This window comes from Phaenicophaeus curvirostris, chromosome 1, assembly GCF_032191515.1.
Source record: "Phaenicophaeus curvirostris isolate KB17595 chromosome 1, BPBGC_Pcur_1.0, whole genome shotgun sequence".
Classification (NCBI taxonomy): Eukaryota; Metazoa; Chordata; class Aves; order Cuculiformes; family Cuculidae; genus Phaenicophaeus; species Phaenicophaeus curvirostris.
This window is the reverse complement of record NC_091392.1, coordinates 47,069,289-47,088,018: the sequence shown is the minus strand read 5'-3', so window position 1 is coordinate 47,088,018 and position 18,730 is coordinate 47,069,289. Positions and strand designations below refer to the sequence as shown.

Here is an 18,730-nt window from a genome sequence, read left to right as displayed (position 1 = left end):
AACGCAAAGGACGCCGGGACTTGTAGTCCCTTCCGCCTCCTCCAGCCTGCCTCTTCCAGCCTCGTCGCTGACGCACGCGCGCGCACGCACAGCCCCCCCGCCGGCGCCCGCAGCCCGCGCTTTTCCCGCCTTCCCATTGGCCGCCGCCGGCGCGGGCTGCGCCCCGATTGGCCCGCGGGCACGTGCGGCCCGTGTTGCCGGGCGCGGCCGGGCAGAGGCGCGGCCGCCATGGCGGGGGGCGGGGGGGGGTGGGGCCGGGAGGAGGCATGTATCGAACGGATCGATCGATTGATCGATCGACTCCGGGGGCGCCCGGCGCGGGCGTCCCGCCTATTTCTTTTCCCGGCTCTGGGCGTTCTTGTCTCTAGCCGGGGAAGGCGAAGCACCCGACTGGGTGTGGATCCGGACCCCTCGCGCCTGTGAGCGCCTGGTATCGTGTCCTGTCCTGTCCTGTCCTGTCCTGCTGTCACAGTTACCCGGGGGAGCAAAATCGCGATGCTGTGAAGCCGTTTCTTTTTTGTATCGGGGAGCTGAGGAGTCTCGGAGCTCTGGGAAGGCGAGGCCTGGGTATCCCGTGGAAATGGAGCATCGAATCGGTGCAGGGAAGGGTGCAGGAGGTGGGAGGCTCGTCTCGGCTGTGTTTCATGCTGTGCAGTTTTATCGCTAGTGTGAGAAATGCTTATTCACTGGTAAAATACTGAAAAGGCCAAAATCTTCGAAGCCAAGACTTTAATATTTTTATTTTACAATTAAGCACTGAATCGGATGCCCTCCTAAAAAAAAAAAAAAAAGGCATAACATCTTACAAAAGCAGTGAGTATATATACTAGCTTTAGACAAAGAACCGTGTAAATCCTCAAAGAATGTTTGTTCTTTTTTTTAGATATCCAACCATGTCTGGAGACTCCGGTCAGGTTATCTCCTGACCTAAACCAGCTACATCTTACAAGACAGGTTTTTATGATGAGATAATTAAACACACAAACCAGCTGCAGCAAAACTTATCAATTAATTCTTGTGAGAAACACTCATTCACTGGTAAAATATTAAAAAGGGCAAAGTCTTCGAAGCAAAGATAATAATGTGCAAAATATTGCTATTTGGGGCTTGTGCCTGCTAAGCCTCTTACCTCATGCAGTTTGAGGTATGAGTTTAATTTGCCTTGTGAATAAGATGCCAGTTAAGCTGAAGTCACTATGATCTCAGAAGCCAAAACTAAACAGATACTTGTTTTGTCTAGCCTAAAGGGACTATCTTCCTGTACTAGTTCTTGAAATTGCTTTTTGATAGTATCATGTTCCCTTCCTGTGACTTTTGGGGGCCAGGGAAGTTCAATATCTTCAAGAGCCTAAATACAGAAGTTCATTCCTAGTCATAGTGCTTTGTGTCTGGCTAAAATATCCATTATGAAAGCTCTGCAAAGTAGATGGCCTGTCTAAGGTAATTGTGCATGGTCTTACTGATCACAATCACTAATCACTGATCTTGAAATATTTCTGAGATGTATACATTTAAATGCATTTGCTGTATGCACTCAGTTACGCTCTCTGTAAATGATGAAAGAATTATGTGCATCACTGAAATTATTCCAGTTTACAGCAGTGTAGCTGAGAGTAGAACATGACAAAGACAACTTTTAGCAAAATTTTCATGGGAAATTATAAGGATAGTCTTGTGCCTAAAGTTGGTAGATATCCAATGAGACTTCACAGTGTGATATTTCTGGACATGCTCCAAGAAGAGAACGTGCCAAATAACACCAGTTGCTGATAAAAGAAGATCCGAGTTAAGTTGCAAATGTGTGTGTGACTGCGTGTGATGTGTCTGTAATGCATAATATATATCCAAATATTTGTATTCTATGTTTAAGGTTATTCTGGTATTAGTTCTTTTGTAAGGATAAGAGTAGCTGGTGAAACAACACAGTTATTTTCACAGAGGCTTTGAAATAATAGATGGTCAGAATGAAGCAAAAGTGAAGAAAACAACCAAGGCATGTTAAAACGTGAATCTATTTAGAGCAGAGAGCAATCAGTTCTGATTTCTTCTTATTTTTAGTATCAGGTTTTGCATAAGGCTAAGAAATCTATCCAGAAGCTGGAGCAAACCTTGGGTTCTTTGCTGAAGATGGAAGGTACTGTATGCAAGTATTTGCCTTGGACAGGGTGCCTGGACTTGTTTTTTATTTATTTGTTAAATAGAGACAGGTACATAGCTGAGCCCATTAGAGCGTTAGCCGACTGTGTTTTTAGCTGTAGCAGTAAGCAAGGGATGGTACAGAGGTCTTATCAACCCACTGAGCACTGCACCTCAGAAAGCCCCCTCTGACTCTCAGTTCTTCTTTTCCCCTCTCCAGCCTAGGTGAAGGAAGGAAATGAGTCATTCCTGCTATCCCACGGCAGCAGGCAGTTCAGGCAGAGTGTTCTTATGTTCCTGCTGCCAGTTAACCTACAGCAGGTGTGGGGCTGGCCTGGGTCCCCAGGCTGCGTGCGTGGGGTCCCATTGTGCTCCTCCTGGCGCAGTGCGAGTCACAGCTGTAACAAATATGTGGAGCACAGCTAGAACGTAAACTTTAGAACAACAGGCTCTGGTGTGAGGTAAATCAGGAGGACAGAGAAATGGTTGAGGATTTTCTAGTATAGGAAATGGAATCTCCTACTTAAGAATTCACTCCAATATAAGTGGGTAAGAGAGATGTTGTGGTTTTTGTTTTTTTCAGCCTAGCAGGTCGTCTCACGCTCCTCTGTTACTGCCTGTGACACTGCGTGTCACAGTGGTCTAATATTATCTGCCAGCAGTCCAGGCAGCACCAGCACTGGGGATGCTCGCCAACTGCCTTCTGGTCACTGGTGCTGGCCACTGCCCCACTGGCAGCAAGCAGGAGTAGGGCCTGATGGGGTAGAGACTTTGGACGTATTTTTGTGTCACTTCAAGTGTCCAAATTACTGTCAGCTAGAAAAAAAACATTGCTGTTCATTCAACTTGCACCTCCAATAATTGTGTCAATTAAGGGTCGCAGTGTTTAAAATGAGCAATCTCCCTTGAAGCCACCCGCTTCGGTAACAGCCCATAAAAACTAGTAATAGGTAGAAGGAATAGTTTAACAGAGCAAAATTGAAGGGGTCATAAGCAGTGAGGCAGGTTGAGGAGAGTTTGGAGGCAAACTACCCCTTTTATTTACTTGCATATGTGTGCAATTCATACTGCTTGTGAATCAGGTTGGTTGTCAGGGGGGTTTTATGGGCAATTGGCTCATTATATGGCAAGCACAAAATACTGTACTAACTGCTACTTGCTTGGGTGTTGACTTGCTGATTGTTTTCATCACTTATGTGAGACCAACGTTAGGAAGAAGGCATTGATTCTAAGTTCCTCAGTGATCATAAACTCCCAGTAATGCTGGTTACGTTGCAGGAGAGGCAGAAAGTTTCTCCTTTCACATCATTTTTGCTTAATGAAAACCTCTGTCTCATGAAGAAGCAGGTGCTGAAATTATTCTATTTGAAATTATTCTCTATTGAGAGTGAGAGGGAAGCCAAAAGTGCCACTGATGTGACAGTAACCTTTCTGCTGACAGCAGAATCCTTCAGTCTGGAGGATGAAAACCTGTCCAACTTGGAAGAAGTCTGGGAGGAATGTGTCAAGAGGCATTTTAAAAATCACAGGTAAGGGCTTACACCAATCAAGGAAAGATGATGATACTTTGCACTTACTTCCATCGCAGCATCTCTGAACCTTTTTGTCATTGTTAATGAATCTCCAAGCAGAGGCCTTCATTATGAGGAAAACATGAAGAGATTTCACCTGGGCCCCTGTAATCCTGTACAGTACATGAACACTCTAGGCATGTTGTTGGTTTCGTTTCCAGTCAGTGCTTCCATTTCCTTTCCCTTGTACATAGCTTATCTCCACTAAGGACTTCTCATTCACCTGCAAAGCAAAAGGAGGAGGAGAAAGCTGGCGTAAGAGGAATCGCCCCAGACTCTGAAGTGACCATGATGAGGGCCTTGTTAATCCAGTTCAGAAGTTGTTCATGTGGCTTTTTCTCCTGTGTATTCTTTACAGCACTGCATCAGCTGTGAGCGAGACTGACTCTGTCACCTCCTATTCAATTCAAGAATGTGAAAAACAAACAGTGGGAAGGGATGAGAAACCAGTATTTATCCTGTCCCCAGACATTTCATCTCCGGATCTGGTGGAATTTGAAAGGTAGGTGCACCCTATGTTGCCTTCAGTTTTTTAATCTGTTTGCATTAACACTGTGCATCCAGTTGCTGCTGCTCGTGCAGCCCTGTTGCAGTCTGCATCTGCTTTGCAGAAGACTTGTGCTAGCAACTTTGACCCTGCTGGTGATGAAGCTGAGCACCTCCCAAATCTTTTACCTGTAACTTGCGTGTGAATGGACTCCCAGCATCACAGCAGTCCCCAGCTCTGCAAGTCTTTGGAAATCCCTGAGGATTTTCCTCCCATCCTGAAGAAAGAGAAAAAGATCTTTCCAGTGTGTCACTCCCTGCATGGCCGTGCTTTACCACCATCCAGATGGCTTACAGAGTAAGGCACAACATACCTGTGAACAGTAGTGGTTTAACAGCCAAGCTCAGGTGGAATGGGAGGTTATTCATCCAGAATGCCTTATGCAGGTGTATGTCCCTGTGTGTTTGGGGTATCAATGCCGCTATCAAGTTGTATCCCTGCAACAGGGCTAGATTTTAGAAATGTGAGAATCGCTATGCCAGGTGAAATTCTCAAAGAGTCTAGCTGTTCTTGTTCCAGGGAGGTGCAGGAACCAGAGGTAGGCGGATACTTTCCCCACAACTAATGTTCATCCTGCCTATAACGGCATTGTTATGAGGAGTTTGAATACTATTGCCCCTTCCAGAAACAGAACCTTAGCTCCTGGCAGCTTGGAGTATTTTTCTGGGGGGGATCAGAGCATGGATCATAGAATCCTACAATGGTTTGGGTTGGAAGGGACCTTAAAGATCATCCAGTTCCAACTCCCCTGCCATGGGCAGGGACACCTTCCGCTAGACCAGATTGCTCCCTGGCTATGACCAGGGAAGATCACATAGTCCTCAGCCTGTGGACTGCAGAATAGTGGTGATCTGGAAGATCTCCGAAAGCACTCTTCAAAATGTCTGCAATGTGGAGTGGGAGGAGGAGAACCTGAACTCTTACATGTGTGTTACACTTAGAGCTAGTGGGTGCGAGTCCGTAACTCCCTTAAGGATCAGGTCCTAAGTTCAGGGTCTAAAAATCAGAGGCAAATGTCTTCATGTCAGTGGCCCATGTGTTTGAATTCGGGATAGTAATTCTAAAATTCCTGCGGTTTTTTTCCAAAGTTATTGATATCTTAAGACTTGAGTACCGTATTCATCACATTCCCCTTGCTGTCAAACAGCAATGCAGAAGAATCCACAGCTGCAGCTGGCATCCTCTTCCACAGCGTCACCATCATAAACAAAAACTTCCACCTTTTCTTCTGTTTTGCTTTGAACTGGAGTTTATTTATTATTTCCTTTGGATTATTTTGTCTTCAAGATGATACTGCAGCTGTGCCAGCAGATGGCACCAGCCTCCTGCTCCTGCGTTTGCTCCTGTGAGAGTCGGAGGTGGCTGTGGTAAGGTGTCATTTACAAGACCTTGAAATGTGCTGAATCCTGATTTTCTGGGGGAAGTAAGCTCTACTTCATCAAAGGCTGCACAATAGAGCCGTAAACACCACATTTTCCCCTTCTTCACTGACAGGGTAGACCAGAGCCTGTGTTGTGCGGACTCAGGCACTTACCCTGCAGTCTTATGGCAGACTGCAGTTGGTTCATAGCCAATTTTTCTCAAAAACTGATCCTTTATAACAGGCAAAAAACAACAGGGACTCTTAGCATATAAAGTAACAGCCTTTTGGTGATCATCTAATCACATTATTTGTGCAGCATCACAGAAGCTTTAAGCTTCAATGAACTGGTTTTTTTCCAAGTCCAGCAGCAGGAGCTACAGTGGTAGGACTGCCCAGTACTTTGTCCAGTGCAATATGTGGTTGCCTCTTTCCAGCTTGGAAGGAAATAGTTGAGTCATGGCTCAACCTTAATTTCATAGAATCATAGAATCATAGAATAACCGGGTTGGAAGAGACCCACCAGTCTTATCAAACACTAAACCATGCCCCTTAGCACCTCGTCCACCCGTCCCTTAAACACCTCCAGGGAAGGTGACTCAACCACCTCCCTGGGCAGCCTGTTCCAGTGTCCAATGACCCTTTCTGTGAAAATTTTTTTCCTAATGTCCAGCCTAAACCTCTCCTGGCTGAGCTTGAGGCCATTCCCTCTTGTCCTGTCCCCTGTCACTTGGAAGAAGAGGCCAGCACCCTCCTCTCTACAACCTCCTTTCAGGTAGTTTATAGAGAGCAATGAGGTCTCCCCTCAGCCTCCTCTTCTCCAGGCTAAACAACCTCAGCTCTCTCAGCCATTCCTCATAAGGCTTGTTCTCCAGCCCCTTCACCAGCTTCGTTGCTTTTCTCTGGACTTGCTCCAGAGCCTCAACATCCTTCTTGTGGTGAGTCTAGCGGTGATTCCTATTCTTTCGTTTGAGAAACTCCAGATCTTTTATTTGAAGCTGGAGATCCAGAATCCTTGGTGAGTACAATACCTTACATAAGAACGCTTATTCCCCTTCAGGTGATTTGTCTCCAGCAATAGTGGAAAATATTTCCGAGTATGGAAACTGGAGTTTAAAAATGGTTATGCTTGTGTGCAAAATCATCTTAAGATTTTCAATGTTGGTTTGCTGAACTCTTTGAGTTACTTACTCATGCAATACTGTTCAGTTAATCAGGAAATGTGCTCACTTGGGATATCTTCCAAAGAATCATTTTGAGTCCAAATTTAGTAACTCTTTGTTTATAGAATTGCTGTTTATAGAACTCCTGTTTTTTACTCCTTTTTTCTTATTATTTTCATCTGGGAAGCTCTAAGCATTTAATTAACGTAAAATAAGTTTCAGTGCCACACAATGCTAACAGAAGAAGCCGGCTCGTTCGGAGATTTAGTCACCATGTTGGTGTTACAACACATATGTTCCATTACTAGTTTCACTGCTGCCTAGAAGTCAATCTTAAGGATGCATTTCCTCAGATATAGAATGGAGGAAATTGAGCTCACATCCTTAAATAAGTCAGAACATCCAAACTTGTGGTAGTCTCTCTGCACGTATAATACCTTATACGTCAGGATGTGACCTCAGCCAAGGCTTTTAAGTGTAGCACAATGCCAGTAAAATTACAAAAAGTGATTTAAAGTGTAAAAGCCTCAGGTTACAAAGGCAAGCAACTCAAAATTTATTAAATGCCAAAATGAGGTTTGCCTGGGCAACAAGTAGAGCCTGCAGCGCCTGGAGTGTCTGTTGTGAGGCAGTCCTGCCGAGGCTGTGGCTGGAGCCTGTCTTTTGCAAATGAGATCTTGGCAGAACAGAGTTGCTAAAATCTGCAGACAGCAGTGGGCAACCTTCGATATTTGTATGAAGTCTTAGGGGGCAGAGTCAGTGAAGTAGTTTTAAATCACAGCTACTCCCTACTCTCCTGCTCATTTACAGTAGATGGCTGCCTCATAGCCTGCTCTTCAGGGGAGCTCACTTTCCTTTCATTACAGATACCTGTGTTTTTATAAGCACACAGTGGACCTGCTGATAGAGCATGGAATTGTTTGCAGTGAGGAGGTGCCTCTTCCCGAGGTCTCCACAGCTATTTCCCACTTCTGGCAAGAGCATTCTGAAGAAAGGAGAGACAGCATCTTGCAGTACTGTAGCCAGAAAGCTTTCCTGGAGGATCTCAAGGCTGCTAGCCAAGAGCCTGCATGCAGTGAAGGTAGTGTGAGGGACAGCAGAGGTGACAGTGAGGAAGCCAGTGGTTCCTCAGTCTCCACACAAGAGGACGTAAGTGCTCAGTAACACACTGGTCTGCCTTTGAAACTCCAAGCTTTCAGTTGATAATTGGCTCTACAGCTTTTAATTGGAAACATACAGTAGTTGTAATTAAGCTTTCCCACTCCCATGCCTAAGTAGAGATAATAAAGCAGTCTTTGGGTAAAATGTCTACACCAAGTCTCTCTTGGTAAGATGCACAGCAAGCTATAGGAGTGCAGTGATGGTAATCCTGCTATTCTGCACTGACCTGTAGAGTTCCTGTGCTAAGTAACAGTTAAACTTGCTCTAGCTTGCTCCAGGGGGAGGGAGCAAGAACAAGAAGAATTATACAATTACTGTATTCTGCAAACTCTGAAAGGAGCACAGACAAGTTGTATTCAGAAGGAATACTCAGTTTGCCAAGGCCTGCTGTGTTTTGGTTTTGGTGTTTTGGGTTCTTTTTAATCAAATCACTTCATAGCAAAGAGAAAAAGTATTTGTAAACCAGTGCCAATGGTACAGGTCTAATGACTGCCTGTGCCACACACCTCCACAGAACCGAGAAGTCGGTGACTAAGTAGACCAAGGCATTTGTCAAAAAGAGATTAAATAACAGCCAGCTCTTTGTGAACTGTTCCTAGAGCACTGCTTACTTAAGCAGCTGGCTGCCCAAAGATATATGTGTAATTTTATTAGCTGTAAGGGAGGGACAGGTGCCCACCTTTAGCATATAAGTAATTGCACTGAGAAGTACTTTTTGAGTGTCCAGACATAACTCATACTGCTAATCTCCTTAGGAAACGTCAGAGGGTGTTGCATGTACAGTATTTTCTAGCACAGACAATGTGTGAGCTGCCTTATGGCAGAGTGAACTAATGAGATTATTGGTCTGTCATAGGGAGTATCCAAACTCTTTTGTAAGCCAGGTCGCACACTGGAATCAGATTTGGGGAGACTGGTTGGTGCAGCTGAGATCTCTAGTCGGAAGCAGCAGCCCACAGTCAAGTCTCTAAAGCACTGATAATAATTAATGGTTGTTTTACTGATTTCTGGGAGATATAGTGTTAAGTCTGATTCCTAGATGTTGAAGCACAGGCCTAAGGGCATAGACTAAACTGGCATTCCCCATCATGAAATACAGTTATTCCTTATTATTCCTGCCTCCACAAAACCCTCTTGGTTTACTTTAGCTATAAATGTACCTGTTAAATTGAAAGTAAAGAGTATCATGCTTTTAAAGATGTCATTATTAAAAATTGTGCCCTAGGTAAAACTTTTAGGTGGCTGGATATGTTGACATCTGAAGTGTTTTCTCTGATAGGTGATGTTTGAAGATGCATTTGATGTTGCTGCTGGTTTCCTTGGCAGAAATGAGATTCAGGGAACTTCTGGCCAGAGGTAAATTACAAACTCGCCCCTTTTGCTAGACAGAGTAAGTTAATAATCCACTGTCAATATTTCACAGCAAGTTTGCTGTCAAGTAGGGCAATAGCCTAGCTTCCTTTTTTGTGCCTAATTTTTAATAAATGGTTAGAACACCAGCTTCCAGCAATTGTACTCACAATAGTACTGTCTCGTAAGGCGCAAAAGTGAAATGATTAATAGGTATTTATGGCAGAATCAGTAAGAATCATTTTTTAAGAGCACACGGTCACTTCAGGATAACTCGAGTCCTAATTTTCTTCCACACTCTGCATAGCTTTCCATCTTTTCAAGTTACAGTATTAGTAATATTGTCCATTTCTCTCTCTTCCTTACTAGGTCTAGGAGGACCATAAGGCATTCCCTGGATAAGTCAGCTAATTATAAACTGCACTCTAATTTAATGAGACAAAAATTATCATTTTTTAACATTGTCTCCCTTACCTTTTTCAAGTACCCTAACTCAATCACAGGAAGGTGATCAAGATAAAGTATGGTTAACCTGAACAGGAACATCAAAGAAACACAGACCTATTAAATAATAACATCTCTTTACTTTGCAGGTCAGATACAAAGCTGGCACTGCTTTTGATTTTTTCCCAGTAGACCAATGAAAGAAAAGGATTGCTTTCCTCGAGAGGAAAACCACATTATGATTCATTTTATGCATTCTTGCTACTTTGTTAGAATTGTTTCCCTTTGCACGTAGTGTTTTTAATCTGTTCTTTTTAAATAAAATTTTCTACTTATTTTTCTATATTTAGTGAGTTCTTTTGTAGAAATCTCTTTCTCTCTTTCACCACCATTCCACTTTGCACTTCCAGAACAGAATTAATGGAAACAAGGTTGTTTTGGCTGTTGATCAAAATATACTTGAATACATAATAAAGCTTAACAAATGTGTATCCATTAAATAACATTTATTAGGTCACAATTGTTGCTCTCTGTTATAACGGAAATGTGCTTTTCTGCAAAACAGTGTTGCTAAAGCCATCATGTGTCAGTGGATCTGACATGTCTTCCTTGCATTTGTTAGACAATATCTTGTCAATCCGTCCACCTCTGCTCTTCCCTGTCTTGTTTGGCTGTTGTCTTTAATATCCAAATCATCTTGAAAACAATTTGAATCTTTTTTAATTTATAAGTAAAGTGTGGAGGACAGAAAGCGAGTAGGATGAAAAAAGAAGGAATAGGAAATTAAATATAGTATCTGGTTCCATTTTCAGTTCAGCATTTCTAAGCCTCGCTTCTGACAGTCCAGAGGAGCACCACAGACACCTGCAGATCACAAACTTCCTAAAAAGCCTCTTCTTTGCTAACACGCAGGTTTGCCAGGTAAGCTTTGCCAAAAGAATCCTTATAGAAGGACCAAAGTATTTATGTCATTTTTAGGAAGGGGTTTATATTTTCCGTGCTTCTGATCTGTTCCAGATTCATTACAAATAAAATTTTTTATCACTTGCCTGAAAGTTCCTTGGGCAAAAGCTTGAGTAGTCTCATCTGAGCAAGTGAAGCTCACTTTGCAGTTCTCCATTAAACGCCAGCAGCTTAATTCTTAGCTCAGTATGACCACCTTCTGCTTTTCTGGGTGTTAGGTTCCCTGCCCTGAGCCCTCCACTGACAGGCCCTAGGAGTTGGGTATTCCTGTTCTTGAAAGAGCTGGAGCACGGAGGGTCAATCTGCTGAGCTGCCTCGTAACCTCAGCCTACTGTTAGAGGTTCGCTGAGACAAGTCATTAGCAGTGTTTTTTCTCCCCTTCTGCCAAGAAGGTGGCTCAGAGCTTGCATGTATGTGGAGGAACGAAAGGGAGATACCCCTCAGGAGTAGTGAGAGGATTTTGATCCTAAATGGTGTGTATTTGGTACACTGAATGATTACTCATTGTGTCTAACAGTAGACCAAAAAAGCACTAAATGAAATGAAGAAACATTAAAAAATACTTGAGCCTGAAAATTACTAGATTTGACTGCTGGAGCATCAATCCATTGACAGTTACTAAGTCTGAAGGTCTTGGTACAATTTCCAGCTCAGAAGGTCCTCAGCACTGTTAGCCACAGTGTCGGAGCATATGTTGTAGAATAGAGCACACAATTCTTGCACTTTTTGCCCTTTGGTCTTCAAATAGCTGTCTTCCTCGTAAGAGCAGAGCTGTGAACTGAGCATGCCTAGAAAAGAACTAAAAGCTTTAGCAAGAGATGGTATTTTCCAGTTTTAGATATTTTCTGGTTTTACTGGTTTTAAATTTCTTTTGTTAACATTATGTCTGTGTGACGTTAGGTGGTCCTATTTTGTCCTTCTGCTTGGTGCTGCATTGTTATTTGTGAGCCCAGGTCTGTCTCTCAGCTCCCAGATTAGGTGGTATAAGATGAGGTTGTGTCTTTCAAGCTTTGAAGAGCGACATTTGAAATAAGATGGAGAGTGGGAATGATGGGAAGACAGGAAACAAAAGAAGCTCAAAGTACTGCAAATCGGCATTGACTGAGCTATTCCAAAAGGAAATAAATGGCTGTGCATGCTTTTTTTTTATGCAGGAACTTGAGTTGTCTTCAATCAGACAATAAAAAGGGAATTTGAGCAGAAATCACCCAGGCAAGAGAGTAGTGATAATGTGAAGGTCACAATCTGTTTTGGTTTAGGTAACTGATTCTAACTGTAGTACAGCACCTCCAGAGACTCCTGCCAAGAGGCAAAAAACCCCAGACTGACAATTATTTTGTTTTGAGAGCAGAATCATAGAATCATAGAATAACCAGGTTGGAAGAGACCCACCGGGTCATTGAGTCCAACCATTCCTATCAAACACTAAACCATGTCCCTCGGTACCTCGTCCACCCATCCCTTAAACACCTCCAGGGAAGGTGACTCAACCACCTCCCTAGGCAGCCTGTTCCAGTGCCCAATGACCCTTTCTGTGAAAAATTTTTTCCTAATGTCCAGCCTAAACCTCCCCTGGCTGAGCTTGAGGCCATTTCCTCTTGTCCTGTCCCCTGTCACTTGGAAGAAGAGGCCAGCACCCTCCTCTACAACCTCCTTTCAGGTAGTTATAGAGAGCAATGAGGTCTCCCCTCAGCCTCCTCTTCTCCAGGCTAAACACCCCCAGCTCTCTCAGCCGTTCCTCATAAGGCTTGTTCTCCAGCCCCTTCACCAGCTTCGTTGCTCTTCTCTGGTCTCGCTCCAAAGCCTCAACATCCTTCTTGTGGTGAGGGGTGTCTCAAGCAGACAGATTGTAGTGGTTGCAGAGCTGCAACAGTGGTTGCAGAGCTGTGCTATGTGATGTTCTAACTATCTTGAAACATACCAACTCAGGCAGCAGCAGAGAATTCTGTGTAGACTACACACATTACCCCAGAAACTGGGCAATGGAGAGCATCAGTGACTCTTGGACTCGATAGGGAAAGGAGCCCTTCGTGCTTACCTTTTGGGTGTGACTGAACCCCTGTAGAGCATTCCCCTTCCTACGCTAGCCCAGGAGTTTGGACAGCACTATGAAAAATTATCCCAAGTATAAAGTGATGTAGTGGTGCACTGTGCACACACAACTTGTTGGAGATACAGAGGTAGGTAGTGGGCACAGTGACAAGGTGAAGCATGCAATGTGCACCTGACTGAAATAGAACAGGCAGCCTAGGGTCTCCTTTCCTTTCATCTGCAGAGCTGATGAGGTGATTGATAGGTTTTATTGCTGGTCCCTACGTGTCAGTACTACGTTATACCTGGTTGTCAGATTGTGTATGTTCACCATTTCACGGTCACAGATCCATTGAGTGCAGCTCCTCTCGAGCCTCCTTAAGGCTGCCAAGGGCAAGCATTCCACTGGTATAAAATGCTTGAGAAAGACCCACACAAGAGAAGGGAGGAAATAAATTGGATAAGGAAAAGAGAGCTCTTAAAAGGACAGTGACCCAAAACTGAGAGCAAGAGCATGCTTCCATGGTAGAGAAATATTTCTAAGATTCATGAGATTAGTTAAGCAATCTTGTAATTTTTCAAGAGGTGTTGTCTTCAGGTTGCATCATAAGAGATGCTTAGTAGCAAAGGCAGTAAAGAATGAATTTAGATTGAGGTACAAAACTTTTACAGTATGTAAGTGAAAGTCAATGGAGATTTTTTCTTAAATAGCACTGAGCACCTTTGCATCTTCAGAGGCACACTTTCTTTTAAAATTATGGATTTTTAGGTGAGTCCCTTGACAAACAAGTGGGATTTAGTGCTCCTTAAGCTATACATTTTTTTAAACAGCACCTATTTTTAAAAGCAGTCTTGCTCTAAAGAGTCCTGCATCAAGGCAGAGGTGGCCTAGATGGACTGCAGGCGTGGGTGTTTTCATCTGCTTAACTTTGATTTCTCAGGAGTCATCTATTCTTTATAAGCTGGTGAAAGAGAAGACCATCTTCTGTTGCTAATAGGGCAGCAAGGCCTGAGGTCAGAGCCTGTTATGTGACCTACTTGCTACCACTGTAAATGACAGCTGCCTACACAATGTAAATAGGCACAGGGTAGAGCCCTGTGATTTTAGAAAGAAATTGGTCGAACATTTTAGCCATTCTTCATCACGCATCTCAGGGACTTGACTAGTACTGGTTGCTGATTCAGGGAGGAGGGCAGGCTCACACTGCACTAGCTGACACATGTCAGCTCTTGACCAACCTACTGTATATTTGAAACACTATCAACTTCTCTGTGTTTTAATGCTGCTTGACTTTTGGGGGTCTTTCAGGAAGAAGATCTTCAGTTTGATTATGAGACTGAGTTGCTGCGATGCACTGAAACGCTTGATGAAGATTTCTAAATATTATCTCTGTTTGCTGATGTTTTGCCAAGCATTGCTGGTTACACCTGAAGAGACTGCACCTTTATCAGTGCAGCACCTCTCTGAGCAGAGGGTGGAGACACTGTGTTGAAGTCATTTGTTACTGTTGACTTCCCATTCCCTTAAAGGTTGAGGAATTTATACCTATAAAAGTTACAGAGTTTAGAAATACTTTTTCTATTGCTTTGTTATGTATAACCTCGTTCCACAAGTAAATGGAGGCATGTAGTGTTAAGCGACCTTATCTAGCATTAGCTGTGGAAGAGCTGCAGAGAGGTCCTATCAGTGACAGCCTACACAGCTCTGCAGGACACAGGTCTCCAACTGCAACCTGCAAAATTCACAAATGGCCCTGCACCCTGACATTGATTACTTTTCTGGTACAATTTTTTGGCCCAGGCTGACAAGGAAAGAGGGTTTTCCTCACAGAGTGAGATGAGGCTCTTCCATCTCTTTATGAGGACAGCAGCAGTGGCTGTCCACTCCCAAATGACCTAGGGAAGTGCAGACACAATAATACACATTTTGCATTATTTACTTTTGCAAAGTGTGTAAAGCTGAGTGAGCAGCTCTGTGCTCTTCTGTCACATCTAATTCATTGATGAGGAGTGCTGCTCAGAGAGTGTCTTGGAATTACAGATGCCGTGAAGATGAATAAAATCCTTCATATCTCAGAGCTATTGTTAAAGGCTCTTTGCAGATTGGGACAAATGGTTTCCTGGCTATGCTGAGGTCATGCTAACAGCCATCACAAACAAAGGCTAGAAGTGTTATTTTAAACTCTAAAGAGAAGCTGGCATGCCCAGGTATTCATTGGTCTTCAGCAGCCAGGCTTTTAGGCTGAATCCAAGAGGGCTGGGCTGTGGCCCAACACTGCTTTGGTGCATGGAGTACGATACTTGCACCTGTATTCAAGCAAACACACGTGCAGACTAAAACTAAAGTACAATGGGAGAATAATTCCTCCAAAGCACCTTCTGTCTCTGTGGTTGAGGCTGTGGTAGCTCTTCCAAGTGGATGTTTGCCAGGCTGTTGTGTTTGAAAGTTGGGATGGAGGGTCCTAATTGCAGATTATGTTTGGGTTTAAGAGCTCCTCTAATTTCTTCAGGGTGCAGCCCTGCGTTTTCCCTGGTGTTTCTAGTGTGCTTCATGTGTACAGCCTATCATTGCTTTGAGGCTGTAAGCAATGCTGGCTCTCCCTCCTCTCCATTTCATTCCAAAATGCCAAGCATATGCATCCCCCGGGCAGTCTAGGTTTTGGGACACAAGTTGGTTGAAATACACGTACAGGCTTCGAAGAGGATCCAAGGTCAAGTCATTCTTTCCTTTCGTTACTGCAAGATGTATGTATGCACCTACAGTAATAATTGTTTACATTAAGTGGTCTCCCTGTGTTTTCTTATCATTCTGGAGTTTGGGGGTGAGGAGGGACTAGATTAGTTTTTCTCAGTGTTGAGGTTACTTTTTGTATGATTTTTCAGTCATAGAAATCTCACAGACCTCTGATTTCCAGTTCCACTTGCCAGACAGCATTTGGTCAGGTTAGTTTTGTTAATACCCAAAGATTACAAAGCGCTGGCACAAGCTGCCCCGGGAAGCGTTAGTCACCAACCCTGGAGGTATTTAGAAGAGGTGTATGCGTGGCGCTTAGGGACATGGTTTAGCCGGTGAACTCAATGATCTTAAAGGTCTTTTCTAACCTAAATCATTCTATGATTAATGATTCTTTCACCACATCCATCTTAATTACTACATCAACGGAGGTCAGACTTTGGCAATGTTCAAGGGTTAACAAACTTTTCTTGTTAGCGTTTGTCCCCACCCTATTGAGAGACAATACAGGGCAGAAGTTAAAGAGCAGGGTATTAAATTTCACATGACTTTCAGCCTGCCACCTACCACAGGAGACAGTTTTAAATGGACACCATGCACTATGTAGGCGCATTCACTTGATCATCATGCATGAAAGCTTCTGATCCTTCACCAGAAGTACTGTAGGTAAGGACTGGCCCAAACATCAGTGTGAAACAACAGGTATGTTCAGGTAGTATGAAAACAATTCCTCCAAATGGAAGCAGGCTTTGTGGGAGGTGTTACAACATTAAGGAGAAGGTGAAGAACAACTTACTTTGGTTCCTCCTATTGCATAATCATAGTTTACAAGAGCATAGGCCTGTGTGTAATGTGGGAAGGAGGTTTCCTCTCCTGCAGAGCCAACACTACACAGACAGTAGTTGTTCTGCCTTGGCGCGAATGAGGTCTGCTCTCCCTGGGCAGAGAGGCGGCCTTCATTCCTGAGCACATTATGGGGGAGGGATGTGGGTACTGCTTTCTGCTGTGCCTGGGGTGGATTGTTCTGATGGAAACCTTCCTTGAAAAAAATCTGGAAAATGTAGGCCAGCAGGCTACTGGGGCAGGACAGTGGGAAGGAGCTGAACGCAGAAAGGCTGCAGGGGGAGAAGAGTGGGAAACGTGGATGCATCAGTGAAAGTGTGGCCATTGCAGGGGTTTGAACAGACTACGCTGAACAGAGCGGAGTGGGACCAGGCACTTTAGATAGAGCCGTGCTGCAGCGTGGCGGCCCCTCACTTTATGGCACTACGAGCATAACATCGGGCAGATCTACTGCCCAGGTCACATCGTCTTCACAGAAAGCTCTGAAAATGAGCCACTGATGAGCTGCGCTAACGCCAGGGCAACCAGGTACAAACAAATACTCTTCAGTGGATCTCCTCAGCCAGAACAGCAGGAGCATCTGCCTAGACTTCCCAATTAGCTGTCTGCTTCTCTGCAAAGCTGCAAGCCGGGTGACCTCACACCTGGCTGGTATTAGTAAGTCTTGCCACACTCAGGACTCGACAGTAGCACAAAGGGTAATGCAGCTGACAGGTAGCTGGCTGTTCTCCAGGCAATCCAGAACAGCCCTCAAGTGTTCAGTTTTACACTTGAGGATCCTCTGATTTTCATTTATTTTCATTAAGTAGAAAATAAACAGAAGCTGTGTGGCTGTGACGCAAAGCCAGAGCTGTTTCCAAACCTCAAGTGGCCACATGCAGCTGGGAGGAGTGGTGGTCCTGCAGCCTAACCCCTGCCTACTTCATTTTAAAATTTGGAATTGTCCTCCTGAGGCAAATAAAAGAATATTTTATGCTTATGTGTCAAACGTGCCAAAGGAGGAATTTTAAAGGACATTGAGGAGCCTGAGCTTGAAACAGGGTTGTAAACATCTTCTGAAAACTGCCTCTAAGCCTCAGTGACAGCTGAGCCAGGTGCCCTAGAGCAGCATCCCCCCTGCCCCTCCCGCTGCCTGTGCCTCCTGGGGCGTGGGATGTGCCAGGGTGAGCGTCCACTGAGGATTCTGGCCCCATCATGCCAGGAGCTGTAGTCACGCTCAGCTCTACTCCAGGGAGCTTGCAAGCCAAACACAAGATGAGGGGACGCAGACAGGCTGGGTGCGCAGGGGAGTGGCGTAACAGATGAGTGATACCATCCATCACTGGGGCAGGGAACAACAAGCCTGTTATAGGCTGTGTAGTACAGCAGGTTTGGGCCCTGTTGGTGTTGCCTGTGTGCCTCGTTGATTAGCTCTGTGTCCTGTTCCCAGCTTAACCACTCCAGCGCGCAGGGCATCTGGGCAGCAGCCGCGGGGCAGTTTGAGTGCAGGACACGAGAACCGTGTGCAGTAGAATAACAACTCCCCTTCACACACGTGCTACAGCACAAGTAAATTTGAGAGTGATGATGCGTAAGACCATGGGTTTGTCTGCTAGATCCCCTTGGAGCACAGGCTGGCTCTAAATGAGCTTAGAAATGTAGTCGAGGTTGTGAAGGATGAAGACAATACCAGAGCTGAGATGCCTGGGACTAAGTCATCCCTGTAAAATATGTGGTGGGGGGCACATACACAGATATTTGCAAATCACTTTTTCTCCCGAAGACATAAAACCCACAATCTTCAGTGAAGGCATCTCAACTTGCCAGTGACAGCAGTTTATACCATATTGTTTCCTCCTTTAGGACCCCAACGTTCACACAATTGATCTAAGACACCAGCATGCCCCTAACCAATAAAAACAAGCCACATAACGCTACAGCTGCATGGTGTGGGAATAAAGAACAGGACTGTAATAGGCATGAGGGATAAACGCTTTTCACTGAAACCACCCAGGTTTTGTTCAGTCTTGAAACGAGAGGCCGAAGGGGGCATCGTCTCACAGCCTTCTGCTGTACCCAAGGTGCTAAGAAGATGGGGTCAGACTTTTCTGGAAGAGGGGAACAGTGGCAGGACAAGAGGACACAGACACAAGGTGATGCTTTAGAAATTCCAATTAGATGTGAGGGAAAACGCTTCTCACCGTGAGGATGGTCAGACATTGGAACAGTCTGTCCAAAAAAGCTATAGCTCCACCCACAGCTCAGCTGGACAGAGATCACTGCAACCTGGTCTGTTAGGACCAGCTCTGAGCAGGGCCTGGCCCAGATGACCCCTAGAGGTTCCTTCAAATTAATTACTCCATGATCCTCTGCACACCACCTGCCCCTCGCTATGACAATCACCCTGAGAAATACCACTACGCTGCTGCTCTTGTTTATTTTTTTTCC

The 18,730-nt window shown here is 44.5% G+C and overlaps 1 protein-coding gene across 1 annotated transcript; it reads left to right on the top strand.

The window, feature by feature from the left end:
• Positions 1–107: 107 nt before the first annotated feature.
• Positions 108–14,107, top strand: STRA8 (stimulated by retinoic acid 8; the record flags this gene model as incomplete). The annotated part of the gene is given in 10 exon segments (XM_069858680.1): positions 108–154; positions 156–419; positions 884–914; positions 2,059–2,134; positions 3,581–3,665; positions 4,066–4,209; positions 7,644–7,926; positions 9,218–9,294; positions 10,545–10,653; positions 14,036–14,107. Coding segments are annotated over 10 exon segments (1,188 nt in total), but the record flags the coding sequence as incomplete, so codon positions are not given.
• Positions 14,108–18,730: the final 4,623 nt, after the last annotated feature.